The sequence below is a fragment of the Cariama cristata genome, unplaced genomic scaffold (genome assembly GCF_000690535.1).
Source record: "Cariama cristata isolate BGI_N322 unplaced genomic scaffold, ASM69053v1 scaffold1250, whole genome shotgun sequence".
NCBI lineage: Eukaryota > Metazoa > Chordata > Aves > Cariamiformes > Cariamidae > Cariama > Cariama cristata.
In genome coordinates this window covers 30,956-45,998 of record NW_009592769.1, presented here as the reverse complement: position 1 = coordinate 45,998, position 15,043 = coordinate 30,956, and the positions used below count along the sequence as shown (strand labels likewise).

General features: G+C 40.0%; 1 protein-coding gene across 1 annotated transcript in view; it reads left to right on the top strand.

Moving 5' to 3' along the window:
- The window catches only part of SPTLC3 (serine palmitoyltransferase, long chain base subunit 3), a 51,001-nt gene extending 36,749 nt beyond the window's left edge, over positions 1-14,252 (top strand). Inside the window, exons 9-11 of the mRNA XM_009709844.1 lie at positions 10,160-10,295; positions 11,279-11,408; positions 13,789-14,252. Coding sequence (XP_009708146.1) covers positions 10,160-10,295; positions 11,279-11,408; positions 13,789-13,902 — 380 coding nt within the window. The 3' untranslated portion in view covers positions 13,903-14,252. The remainder of the gene's footprint in view (positions 1-10,159; positions 10,296-11,278; positions 11,409-13,788) is intronic.
- Positions 14,253-15,043: the final 791 nt, after the last annotated feature.

Here is a 15,043-nt window from a genome sequence, read left to right as displayed (position 1 = left end):
GGAAAGAATATGAAATAATGGGATGACAAATGTGTTAACCTAGTATGTTCTTACATCTGAACTTCATGACTGACTCCTTGGTAGGTTAATAGAAAACTAAGAGAAGGAAGACTGATTTGGTCATTTAAATTGCTGCTCTGAAAACCCTTTATTCTATATTTTTTTAGCACTTCACACAGTCTTCTTTTATATTTTCCCAGAAGTCATGCTTTTGCATTCCCTTCAATTTCTTGCTAGTTATTCTCCACTAATTTGTTAAGCATCTGATCTAGAAAAGAGCATAGGTGGAATCATGTAGCGAGTAATGCCAGAGGTCAGAAATGCAACGATACTGCTTTTGTTTATCCTGGTGTGTATCCAAATGATTGATCTCCCATATTTTCTTCCTTTATTTTCAATTAGTAGGAATATGGTTGTTTGGAAAAGGAATCAGGGTATGCATTTCCAGGACAGAATCAGTATACTGAATGCATGACTGCAGGATATGAATAGATGTTTATGGACACAGGGGGTACAGCTTCATTACAAGGTAGGAACAGGTTAGCGCTTTAAAAATAATTCTGTGAAACTGTTTAGCTGGAAATTATCCACAGGAGGTGTCTGTTTCAGGCTACAATTTTTTGATATCAGCAGAAAAGGTTCAGTCCTTCCTCAGAAGAAGGCTAGATACACATATGGGGTTTGATAATTTAGGAAAGAAAAAGAAGAGGGAAAAACAATTTTAAAAAATGCTTTTTCTCCTGAAGGTCTTTAGATTCCCCAGGCTTTGGGATGAAGATTTTGATTGTGATAGCCAAGTTTATAATTTTTGCCATAAAAACACCATCTGAGACTTGTGATGTTACAAGTCTCTAAAAAATCTCTACTTGAAATGAACATTGGCAAATCTCAAGATCCACTGACTTGAAGGAGCATTTTCCAGCTGAGTTTGGGGAGCCTGAACAGAGCATCCCCCGTCTGGAGCCTGGGCAGAGGACTGCGGCCCTGAGCACTTGCGTCCATCCTGCGCTGCCAGACAGCCTGCCTACCTTAGGGAGGTGAGCCAGGAAGAGTAAAGAGAGAAGAGACTCTGAGAAGGAAATGAGACATAACAGGGAATAGATAACAAGTGGGTGATAAGGATGGAGACTAGGACCAAAATGAGATGCTGAGAAGATGGGCTGGAGAGACTGTGAACAAAAAGGGCCTGGTGTGGGGAAGGAGAGGAAGAGGTACAAATGTGTCTGCAACAAACTGTAGCAAACACAGAACCCTCCAAACCTGTGCTGGTACCTCAGACGCTCCTTGTTCTCTGGTCAGCAAACTGCTGTGCAAGTGTGCTAGCAAGATGTGTGCTTACCTTCCTTTGCAGCCGGAGCCTCCAATTTGGATGGGGAAGTTCTCATTTTAAAAGCCTTGCACTGATGTAAGTAAAAAGATACAGAAAAGACACGGTATCTCCCACAGAAACCACCTATAAATGTATGGGTATGTCCCATATAAATATTTGTGATAGTTGTGAGACATTAATGTCATGATAATGTGACTGGGAGGATACTGCAGAGCCCACAGTCAGCTATTAGTTTCCTCCTTTTGCCATGTTTTCTGCTGTGACTTGAGAAAATGAAGCACAAGAAATGCTGAATTAGGAGACGACAGAAGTTCCCTCGAAACTGATGTGCACAGTTGTTCTTGCCTGGGAGAGAGGGGTAGGTTGGGGTCACTATGACCAAGTTCTTTGTTTCTTGAGTGACTTGGATCAGAAGAGTCAGAGAATCACAAGTCCTGGCATTTTTCAATGCCGTGTTTTACAGGACTCTCTGAAAATGAACAGCTTGTAGAACAAGACACGTTTATTCTTGGTAACATAATGTCATAGATACTATCATAGTTCCTACAATAGAGTTGTTCAAAAGCATATGAACTTCTGGCAGCTGTATTTCCTTTAGTAATGTCATAAGGCAGCAAGTTCCACAGTTCAGTTCATATAGTCTATTAAAAAAAAAATCGTTTTATCCCTCTTAAGCCTTTGTGGCTTTTTCATCTCAAATGTGTCTCTCCTCATTTATTAGGAGATATAGGAAGCAGAAGTTCCCATGGCATTTACTCTTTATAATTCATAATATAGATATTCTTTATATGTTCTCCTCGTGGCTTCTTGTTACAGCACTGGAGACACCTCAGGAAACTCAGCAGCTGCCTTAGTGGTTTTATCCCCACGATGAGACTGTAGTTGACTCAGAGTGTTTGGACCCTGCACAAATTTTCAAGTACACTTACTTGCATGCAATACAGCCCCTCCAGCTGTGACCTCAGACCTTTTTTTTTTCTCCCTCCTTTCTGTCTGAGAATGCCAAAAGCATATTTTTACACTTAAATTTGATAGGTAAAAAATAGAACCACTGGGTAGACAGAGTTAAGACTGCTAGAAGATCTAAAGGAATTTTCTTGATGACTAATAATAGATTATAGTGGTGTAAAACGCAAATTGCAGCATTTGCAAAGGCATCATTTCTCTGTTTAATACATGGCAAATGGTAATTCACCAACAGCAGTAGGCATTTTTTGTATATTTTTATGGGATGCTGAAAAGTTTAAAACCCCATCCTCAGGAATCTACTGTATCTATTATATTAAAAGATAATTCCTGAGGTTGTTTAGATAGAAAGTGTTTCTTTAAAATGTTAATTTAGTTTGCTATTTGTGCTGATTGGTTTATCTTTTTGTAACTACTAGTTTTCATTTTTGTTTTTAGCAGACTTTGAGTTCTTGCATTTGAATTCATTCAGATTGCAAGAAGCTGCAGAACGCTGCTTTCTGTTTTGGCTTGGCATTAAAGGGTCTGTTTTTAAAAGGTTCCTTTTTAAAACATTTCTGCCTGCCTTAGATTTTTGTATAACTGGAGGACCAGCTTCTTAAAATGTTGAGTTTCCAACATTTTCCACTGTTATCTGTGCTCAGCAATCTTTTGAAAACATTAGCTTTACCTGTCAAGTCCTCTGTAAATTTGAAAACCTTAGTCTCACATCACTACAACCTGACATAAACTAGCACTGGTGCAAGGAAGGGCAGTCTTGCCCTCCTTTTTGCCTTTCCTCCCTGTCTATCCCCTTATTTGTGCCCCTTTTCTTTGTGCCAGCATTACTGTTCGTGCAGCCGTGCAATGAACTGAATCAGAGAACTGATCTGGCTGAAAATAACTGACCCTCCCACCCATGGTTACCCTACCGCCAAAGTGGTGGGTTCCCTGAGCCAATCTGCCATAGGGCTACGTGAACCCCAGTGCCAGGACTTGAGCAGCTGGAGCCGAGAGGAACGATCTCTTTTGCAGCAAAATAAATCTGTGCAAGAATGAACTGATCATTAAACTATCGCTGCAAGCTTTAATACTGCAAGCTATTAGCGACAAATCCCTTGAACCTGCTTGAAACAGCTTGCAGAATCAGTCATACTAAAGTATTCCTTTTTACTGTTCCCTCTCAATTTCTCATTTTGCTGCTTCATTCTGAGATGATTGCTTCTCTCGGGTCCTCACCAAGCAGAATGCTTGAACCCTGGCTTAATTTTAAGTTAATATTCCCAATAAGTATGTACTTACATTTAAAGCGCTTAAGCAAATTTATTCCCTGTTTGCACAGCATTGGCTGTGTGACTAGAGCTCCCAGTGACTATGATGGTAAAGATGCTAATGATGATACTATGCTGTCATGATTACGATTTTTCTAAGCTGAACATCACAGCTGTTCTCCCAGCAGTGGATGATGAAACAGAGCTAAACTCTGCCATCTTTACTCAAAATAAGTGAGACATGTCGTTCCAGTGGAGCCACCTGCCATGCAGTCCACCTCCTAAAGGAAGCCAGACGTATCCAGGGAGGGTCAGTTGATCTGAACAAAGCAGAGGCTTTGGAGTAATAGTGTTTGCAGTGATTTGTAAGAGCTCTGAGGATTGACCAAATTCTACTTCATTTGAAGTCACTTTTTCCATATTCAAAGTTAAACCAATGCTGCAGTCCTACCCACGGATAGGTGTCCCCTGTATTCACAAATAAGCATTAACTGCAGGCAGAGGAGGGATGCGATCAGACTTGGATGTGACTCGTAGCCTGTTCCTCAGGAGAGAAAGCTGTGCTTTCCCTAGGGACAGCATCACAGTGCTCCATGACACAGTCGCCTTTTCAGGGTGTCTTTGCTGCCGGGATAGAGTGTGAGGATCCCTCATCCGTTCCAGATGCTGCTTGCTGCTGCCCAAGGAATCCAGTGCTGTTATCAGCCTGAGGAGCACAAAGGAGAGAAGTGCCTTTTCTGACGGCATTTAGATCACCGGCATTTCAGAAACACCTAATGTGATACAGATGGAGCGGGTTGTGCACTGGCTGCAGGAGGACTGACACGCTTGGTGATTAATCACCTGTGCTGGGAGTAAATAAGGCTCAGCCAAGGCTGGCTGCCCTGTCCGCACTTTTGTGTGGGACACTGAATACTTACATTCTATATCTGAATATAGAGAAGGTGCTGGGTAGGCATAGCTGAATCGTTCAAGAAATAAGGTACAAATGACAGAATTTGTACCGTTTTTCTCCGTTCTGCTTCAGCTGAAATTGCCACTTTTTCTTCCCTTAATCTGCTCTGGAAAGTGTTTTGAAGCAGTTCACAGTTAAAATTGGACTGTCTAAATAAGTCCTTAAGGGCTTATTTAGCAGCTGAATTAAACTGAAATTACTAGGTTTCTAGCTGGCTTTAGATTGTAGAAGAAAATGGCTTCATGTCTCCCCAATTCATAGCAAAAGGTATTTTTTTTTGTAAAGATTTTTGATCTGAGAACATATTTCCTTTAGGCACCCCAGTTTTATAGCATTCTATTTGTGATTTAATGCACATGGAGGTACACGTGTGTTACTCTTATAATGGAACTAGAGGAAAAAAAGAAAATCTGTCCATCTGCAATAGTTTAGTGGGGAAGAGCTATTGTTTTCCAAAACCTTTTCTCAGCCTATGAAAGTTTGCTTTTTACTATCTAGATGTTAGTAGAGGAGGGCAGGGAGTGGAGTTCCCCATGCAACGCACACAGATTGAAAAGACACACTGACGCTGGTATGTAAAAGTTTGATTGTGTAACTAATTATCTAGAAAGACCCTATGAAACAACAGCTGGAGAAGATTAAAGCAGGTGGATATGTGTCTTGAAGAGTCCACCACATGCCAAAAAAAGTACAGTGTGGGATTATCTTCCCTGGAATGGGTTCAGGAAAAATAGCTTTCCTTCAATTAAAATACACCTGAGATCTTGATATGAAAGGCTACAGGTTGCTTATTCCTGTTTTCAATATACTGAGTCAGAATTTCCAAGGGTAAAAGCCTGCAGGAAAAGTTCAAAGGTAGAATGTTTGTGCAGGAATTGAGCACAGCCAGCTTCTCTGCTTATTAAAATCTTGCAGGAGTGAAAAGCAGACATCTCTGGAAGAAGAAAACAAACTTTTGTTTCAGAGAGCTGATAGGTTTACTACCCCTTTTGCTGCCAGGATAAGGTCCTTCAAAGCTCTATTGAAGGGTGTGGAGCTGTGCCAGGTAACACGGGCCTGAGGTCAGGCCCTCAGATGTGCAGTGAGGATCCCTTCCTGCTGGCCATCTCCAGAGCAGCTCCTCACTGAAATCAGGTCTGAAGCCAAAGCCAGCCATGTCACAGAGCATCTACCAAGTCTGTAACTCCAAGTGGCTCTCTTAAAAGGCTTGTTGCTTCAAAGAAATTATGCACAAGCCACTATCTTTTATCATTTCTCTCTCTCTCTCTCTTGCCTTCCCTTTGTATTTTTCCTTAAACGAAACCATATTAGTTTTGAGCTATAAAGCCTTCTAAAAGCCTGCAGAAATTAATGAGCCAAAACTGGCAATATGCATTAATGCTTGATAAAAACATAATCAGCATTTTTCCCACAATTGCCAACATCTTAGAACTTTGCAGTAAACGAAATACTTTTAAAGTGGTGCAACAAATGTAAACTCTAAATTTGCCAGCAGTAGGTGGATTGCAGATGCAGCAAATCTGTTTTTGTTGTGTCATCCAGGTAATTAATCCTGTATTTCAACAAAAATGCAGTAAGCTGGCTGTGCATCACTGCATGTTCCAAGCAGCATGAAAATAACTTCTGAAATTTAAGAATCCTTTATCATTCAGTTTTCTCTCTTTCTGCCCTTTCTTAATTCATCTAGTAAAAAGATGTAGAGCTCTTAATAAGGTCATGCTCAACCTTAGCGGAAAACTCTGGAGCATTAGTGGGCTTAGTGATAATTAGCTAAGGGTCAGTTTTCCCTGTCCAGGCTATTTTCTCCAAATATATGCAGTGTTGTGGTTCACACGGTTTATGGACTATAACTATCTGGATATCCTGCATGCTGTGCTATACGCTATTTGCATAGATTGTAAATCCTCAAGAATTCTGCAAACTAAGAATTTTTGAACATAGGTGTTTACTGTCTAAGGCCCTGATCCTCTAATTAGTGCCATACAGGTAAATTCTTACACTCAAATAGATGCAGCTGTATCATTTTAACTCAAAGATCTGACTCTGCAGATTTTTACTCAATAAAGGATGCAAGATCACAGCCTCAAGAATCAAAGAAAATAGTTTTTTAAATGCAGTGGTTTTGGTTAAACATACCACAGTGAATTTGGACTAAGATCTAATTCTACACTGAATTTGTCACTCTTACACTGATTTCATGTGCAGTGTGGGGGAAAAATTGGGCCGGTGAGACCAAAATAAACATTTTGCTCAGATCTATCTCCTTATCTAACGTTGGAGGGTCCCATAAAGGAATGAAAAAAAGCATTGAACTACAGTTACAAACTTTAAGATTTTTATCGCTCTTGTCAGGACAGCATATAGGATGGCTGTGTATATGATGTATGCATGTGGTCTTTGACCACAAAACTTAACATGAGAAAGGAAAGTGTTGACACTTGGTAAAGAAATAGGTTCCTCCCAGCCACCCACCCAGTAACACAATGTGTGTAGCAATCCGCTCCTAATGTGATTTTTTTCCCTCCAGATATATGTGAGTACTCTGATCTTTTATTTGGCTCTTTAATGCATCCCTGCAAATGAAACTACTCTTCTGGGATGTTGCTAAAACATTAAAGCGGCTCTTTTGCATGAGCACTGGCTGGCTTGACATGAGCTCTATAGGTAGTCTCAAAAGGGGATCCATCCCATTACAAACTGGTTGAGGACGCAGATTTACCAAGGGAAGACTGGAAAAGGAAGAGGTGTTTAACTTTTGGAGAGTTGCCTGAAACTTCTCTTTCAGCTCTAATGTCTCCTTTGCTGGATTCCCCCTCTTGCTTTGGAGTCTACATTTCTGGTACCTAGAATAAGAAAAGACAAACTGATCAACTCTGGGCCATGTGGATATGGTTTGATAAATAGGGAACAGCCTGGAATCTTGCATGGCTGACACTTTGTTTCCAGCTTTGTGGTAAACAGCTGAATAGAAAGGAGAAGGCAGCAAGTCTTAAACTGCACTCGCCAAGAACATCTGCACTTATGAAAACTTTCCCTAATTGAAAATCTAGTAGTTTCAAATGCTGTAGACAGAGTTTGGAAACTAGCTCAGGGGCTGCTAAGATAGCAAGAAGCAGCAGTGGTTTTGAGCCCCCAGGTCAGGTTACTCCTCCACCTTCCTCCTCATAGTTTGGGCATTCAAGAGGTGCTAATAGCATCTTTACAAACTCTAACAAGGGAAAAAGTCTCTCTTTAGACTTCAGGCACTTTATTCTGCAGTTCTTCTCTAGCTCCCTTTCCTTGCCATCTCCCCAGCCCCCATTCCTCCTCCTCCTCAATATTTCCTCCTGGTTCTTTGAGATCTACTACACCAAAAATATTTTTGGAAATACCACAGACTATTGTTTTTATTAGTGACTGGAAAGCTTTGTAGTAGGATGCTTTTGTGTTTCATTTGTTTTCCTTGCTCTGGCACAGCTGGTTTTGTTTTAGCAGCATTAGAGAGATGGTTAAACTATTTGTGGCCTTTTCTAACCCAGCAGATCTCTTCCACTGAATGCTGTAAACTGAATGACTGAAACTGTAACTAACAGGTTGTCTGTGTGGGCAGTTTTGTGCATAAAGTTACAAATGCACTGGTTTTATGAGGTCTTTTAATTTGTTCAGCAAAACACTGATCACTGTGAAGCAAGTCCCAGTTTCCCTATAAATTTCCCAGCCAGAACATTGACAGAACCTTGACTCAGGAAGATACAGAACAGATGAAGCAGTAGATCTTGTTCAAACCTACGTGTGCTCAGAAATGATTAATAGAAAAGAGGTTTATGTAGGTGTGGTGATCCTCACCTTAGCCAAGAGGGAATAGGAAGAAAAGCCACAGCAGGTGGTGGGGCAGAATGTGGTCGGAGACAATGCCGAAGGTGGTATGTAGCGGTTACAAACGCCTAACTGGCCACTGTGGTTACAAGGAGGAAGATGAGAAATTAGGTAACAGGCATCCAGTCAGAGAAAGGCCACAGCAGAAAGCAGTAAATGAATAATGAAGCGAACAAAAAGTAAAGTAAAATGAAAAAGTAAGTGGATAGTGAAGATGCAATACATCAGTGCAAAGGCACCTTAAAAGCAAAGGGAAAAAGGGGAAATGAGTTGTACTGGAGACTTCAGTGTTCGTATCTGGTGACATATTGTAAGTAATATTGAAAGTATGAGCTGATGAATGGCAAGAAAATGAAAGTTAGGAGTGTAGCCAAGATATGTCCCGCTAAATCCCAGTCTTACCATGTGTTCCCACCACTGCTGCTGGGTAGACGCAAGCAGCTGCGCAGCGATTAGGTTTAGAGAATGGGTTTGACACTGGTTTGGTGGTTTTCTTTCTGGCGAGGTCAGGCAGATGGTGGACCTGGCTCAATTCATCGTGTGGCTATGTGAACCTAGGACTGGTACTGGGGAGGCGGTGGGAAAGAGCAGCATGTGGGTACGGGGTAGGTCAGCACCTTACAGCATTGGAAGAGCAGTGCATAGATCAGCTCGCTGATGAAATACAATGCAGGTGGAGTGGGGAAAGGACGTACTATGTCTCCTGCCTACGGTAACGTGGAGTGTGGCTCTTTTTTGTATGCAACAGGTGGGGAAGCAACTGCACTTGTCAAAAACCACCTCCTTAGTGATACTCCAAAAGAAAAGGCTGAGATGACTTTCCAAGCATATTTTTTCTCTGCTGTTTTTGCCTTTTCCCTTCATTAAAAATAATTGTTTTCAACGCTCATGTTCATTTTTGCTGGGGGACACATCAGTGGATTCATGACTGAATGAGGCCAGGGACAATGCAGAGAACAAAACTTGTGTCTGAAAGTCTTGAATGACTAAAATCTATGGTCAGATGATGATATTGAGGTAATAATAGCAAGATAAGAAAACAGAGAAATTGAGCAGGACTCAGCAAGCGATTACATATGTAGATGCATATTAGAGTAACTGGAGTTATGCTGAATGTTGGTAACAAATTGCAGAAGATTGGACCTTGTGTAATAACAAAGTTTATCATGTACTTTTCCTCTGTTTAAAAAATTGCAACGAAAGCATCAGTTTGAGCTGGCCCAAAATGCAGTATTTTCTACTTTAAGCTTTATTATAGACACAGAACTAAAAAAAAAAAAAAAAAGATATGCACAGAACTAGCTAAGATGTAAGAGGATCCCTGTGGAATATTGTTAGTGGGAAAAGATATGCACGTACTGACATTTGTATTGACATCTGTAGACATTGGTTGTTTCCTTTTATAGTGAATTATGTTGAGAAAGAACATACTCTATTTACATGTCCTCTACCCACAGAGACATATAACTACTTCTCTATAGGTGTGTGTCATTCAGTAGGCACAATATTCAGCACAATACAGTAAAGGGAATTGTTCACCTATCTATCCCCAGAAGACGTTCTGTTTCTGCTGGTAGGAAGGCACCTCATAAGTACAGGAATATCAATCATCTATCCTACAATGCCATAATAATCAATGTAGTTGCATTTAGCTCATTCCATGTTTTTCTTCTGAATCAAATAGCAACACACACATTTCAGCCAAACTTTTTTGAACTGTTACCCACAGCTCAGTTTTCTTGCCTGTTACTAGACTCCGGTTAGGATCTTTGCACTGACTGTTCTCCAACTGACTCATTTCAGGACTCCAAAGAGTGCGCCAGCTGGCAAAAAACACCAGATACTTCAGACGAAGACTGCATGAAATGGGCTTCATCGTTTATGGCAATGATGATTCTCCTGTTGTCCCCTTACTCCTTTATATGCCTGGTAAGATAGGGTAAGTACTGGAAAAAAAAAACAACTGTTGGCAAAACAAACACTGTTCAAGTTCATCGGTTATTTGGTATGCACTGTGAAAAATGTAGTTATGTGTGGTAGATGCTTCACAGGAGAAACATACACTGTTAGGTGAATTCGTCATTTAGTTATGTTCTATTTTAAAGTGGGCCCTAGACTTAATTTTGAGCTGTTCCAGTATTCAGAATTTTTAAAATTTCTCTTATCCTTTTTTAACTTGCTGTGGAATAATACTTTTGATAGCATTTTGAATTTGGATTTTTTTTAAAATTTGTATTCATTAAAAGAGATACATTGCCTTTGATGTATGAATTGTTTTGGACAGATGTTCTTTTTCCCCATCTGATCTTTGAACGATCTTTGCATGTTTTACCATTCAGTACCCATCAAGTAGCACTTGTGCACCGACTCGGACATGCAGACCATAGCGTAATGTAAGGGTTGAGCTGTAGGGAGTATTTGTAGGTAGCTTAGGGTGACTGTGTGCTCTAGGTCTAGTATATACCACAAAAAAGGTTCCTAAACTAGCCAACTAATTGTGAGAGCAAAGAAACCATCACGCAGATTGTTTTATTCCTGTTGATGTGCAGGAACCCAGCTCTCATACCTTCCAGAAGCCAGTTGTCTTCTGTGCTTAGGGACTGTGAATGCCCACACACTTTGATTTGCACTCAAAGCCTTTCATTGACATAAATGGATCATGTCTATTCTACAGTGCTCTCTCTGCCATCGCAGTTCTAGTATTTGACACCCACTTGGCTTCATGAGCTGTTAAGCAGCAAAGAATCTCAGTCCTACTGGTAAAATTCTGGCTCTTGTTGAATTCAATAGGAATATTACCATCCACTTCAATTGAAGACAGGATTTTACCCATTGTTTTATTATACTTGAATGTTTTCTCTCTGTGGTCATTTTATTGGAAATAATTTACTTTTGTTTTTTTTCTTCTTCTTCTCTCCTTAGGGCTTTTGCAAGACGCATGTTACAAAAAAATATCGGGGTGGTTGTGGTTGGGTTTCCAGCTACTCCTATCACAGAATCCAGGGCTCGATTTTGTGTGTCAGCTGCACATACACGGGAGATGTTAGACACGGTAAGCACAGCAGATGTCCTTTTTTTTAACTTCAGATGCAAAGGAGGTTGGGAGAAGCTGTGTGTCTATTACTTTGAATCTCAGTAATTCATTTTTACATTTGTTTTTCTGGCCTTCTGACTTGATCTTTAAAGGTATTTTAGCCTTATGTATTTTATTTTTTATAATAAATTATGAGACATTTAACTTGTTATGTTCTTCTATTTCTAATAGCAACCAAATCTGTCATCACTAATAAAGACCTACATGAAGCACAGCAAAGCAAAAGTTAAATGCTAGGTCAAACTATCAGGGTAGGGAACCTGAAAACGATATGGAAATAATTGAAAATCAAATTTTCCGTACCCTTATTTTCATTCCATATTTCTACATGTTTCTTGAGTTGCAGAAATATATGGGACAGCCTTGGGGTACAGGTGGAAACTGCAAATGGTGTTTGGAACTGTTTGAACCTAATGAGGTTTAATTGGTGCTGTCTGGCCTGTCTCAGTTCTGTATCTTTCTCTGATATCAGAAATACTGTTGAGAGCATGTTGAGACTTCCATCGTAAACTTCCATTCCAACATAGTCAGAAATGTGTTTAAAATAAACTGTTTGAAATTTTCCATTTCTGTTTCTTGCCGAAGGTGGTTTTGGCCTGGCTTGATATACGTTCTTTCATTCTCAGAATAAGCTGAATTAGAGGCATGAAACACAGAGGCTTAACGGCAAATTTCAGGCTTTCTTTTTCCTGTCTTTCACAAGTACAATGGTCAAACCACCAAATCCGTGAACATGGAAGGTATTTGAGTGAAAGACACCACTCCATGCAGACAGGCACCTGTGCCTGCAGAGAGCCCCTGCCTCTCCGTTTGCATCCTGAGATTCATATGGAGCTTGAGGCCAGAGCCCTGCCTGGCTGCCCAGCTCCCACGCCACTGTAGGCCACTCTCAAACAGCATTGAAAAATCTGCCTTGCACGTGTGCGGTGTAAAATTCCTGATGCTCTTAAAGGTGCAGTAGTTATTAAGAAGGTATAATACCATAAAGATAATATTGCAGAGAAGAGGGCATTAGCTACATACTTGTGTTGGTCATTGTCAGCTTTTGCTGTTTGACTGTATAGATTTTGGCTTATGTAACTAGTAATAGGTGATGACATTGATCTGAAGATTAATCTCTTGAGGTTGTTGCTTTCATTTTCTTCCTCTCCCTCCACCCCCAAATGTCAAGCCCGTTACATTTTGGTGCCATCTTTGCATGGCCACTTCCTGCTACCTGCACATTGCTCCTTCCTGGTACCAGTGAAGGTCTGAAACACTCCCCAGCCATCATTCTTGAGCGTGCTGTCTTTTTGCCTTTGAAAGTGGGATCATTGCTGTAGAACTTGTGGCTTTCTTTAAACGTCCTTACAGTATGGGGGAGTAGAAATGCCCTGAGTTTAATTACTTGCAGATGGAAAGTTTTTAGGACAAACGCTTTGTGAATACGCCTAAACCCAGGGTAACAACAGGTAACATGCACAATGAAAACTTTTCCCTTTGGCAAAATTTGTTTTGAATCTCAGCCTGGAACTAAAAAGAGGAAAGATCCATGTAAGGGCAAGCTCCCAAGAATAACTTCCTTAATGACCTTGAAGCTATCTCTCTGCATAAACTATTACTAAATTACTCCTTTTTGTTCTTGAGCTCATTTTAGTGGCTTAACAGAAACAGGCTCAAAATCAAAATTGCTGTTTTCTTCTTTGATGCCAAAGAGTTGGCTGCTCTTGAATGTGGATCAGATGCTGCAAACCACTGAGCTGCTTCTCTGTTCCCTGGCTACTTTTTGAATCTGCTGAGAGCTGGGGACACAGCTCAGCAAATTGCGTTACAATATTAATGCATTATTAATTATGCCTGTGATATTAATACAAGAAGATAATGGAGTGCACTAAAAATATCTTGAACTATTCAGATTATTTATGATGACTCTGATCAGCACTGTGGACTGAGCCCCATCTAAGAAAATGCAGTAACACCACCAGTCTTTGAGATTTGTAGGGAATGAAGTATTGCCTTATGCATCCCTTTTGCATAAGCAAAGATAACTTTTTATCTGGATTATTATCTCCCTGTGCTTTTAGAAAAAGGCCGGTTTTTTTCATCCATGCTCAATTAATGTGCTTACTAATAAACCATAACCCACTGAAGGAGTACATTCCATTCTCATAGATGCTATTGTACATCTATGACTGCATTGACATTCACTACAGGAGAATGAAAGCAAACTTTGCCCATTTGCCCTTTAAACTTTCTTTCATTGATGCTTTTATAATCTTCTTGTTCTGCTGTAAAAGTAGAGGTGACTAGAACTTAATTTCTTTTTCAAGAGAATTGACATAGTATAATGGTCTTACAGGTTTTGAACGCTCTGGATGAATTGGGTGATTTTCTACATCTGAAATATTCCCGGTATTCCAAGTCATCTCATCCTGAACTGTATGAAGAAACTAGACTTGAACTTGAAGATTAAGTTTTCCACCCATGAAGAGAACATTATGATGCTATGAAAGGGGGAAAACCTGAAAACTAAAAAATACGAATGCATTTCTTCCCTTCTAAGGACAATTTTTGTTTCTCAGTTAATTGAAAGGAGTGGAAGCTCAGGTGTTACATTTTATTGTATCAAATTTCTGTATTCCAGAGACTGAAATATTGATACAGATTTACCTCCCCAGGAGATCTGTCCTTCTTACGGTATTTTTTGATGCAGAATGAATGCATCCATTGATCAAGTTGCTAACGTACAGCTTTTGTTATGCCTCTTTTTATGAAAAGGCTTCAGATAGTCTTAATTGTGACTGAAATAATAAAGTTTAAAAATGGAATGGATTCCAGTGTAGTATGGTAATATAGCTGAGCTTCATCAGTGAGATGGACTTTTACCTGTTAAAGAGCAGAAATCAAGATATCGGTGTGGACGGCTACAGAGGAATGAGCGGAAAGTAACCTCTTTAACTAAGTTGCCCTATCACGCGTTTCTCCAAGGACAGAAAACGTTAGAAAAAGGCTAATGCTGAGAACAAGAAAAGTAGCCTGATCAGATCATGTATTTCTGACAGTGGATTACGGGAAAGGGAAAATGCCTCCTCCCCTCCACAGACTCTTTCTCAGCCACTTAAATACACTGTAAGCTTCGTAATGTACAAAAATCTAGGCTTAGACATAAACAGAAATGCTTTTCTGCTAATGCATTTGACCTACAGCCTATCACATCTTATCACCACGTAAGTTCTTCAGCAGGCTTGCTCCCTTTTCGTGTAGCAGTAGTAAATAATTTTAATAACCATTTAACTTTCCCGTAAAAACCTTGATCAAAACAGTCAGATACTTGCAGTTCACAAACTGCAGATGACATTTATGGGCCCATTCCTAAGTTTCTTGAACTACTTATGGGCTTAATAAATTCGCTAACAAGTACATAATGCTGAAGCTGTTAGTTATACAGAACGTGAAGTTCAAGATACCATAAGCAGTTCTGCCACCTGTTAAATTGAAAACTCTGCCATTTCTAAATGTGCTAAAGTCATCCATTTAATAACATTTCTTGAAATATTTTCATTTGGTTTATGTGTGTCAAGGGTTGTTTTCCTTGTCTAGTTGCAGACTTTTTT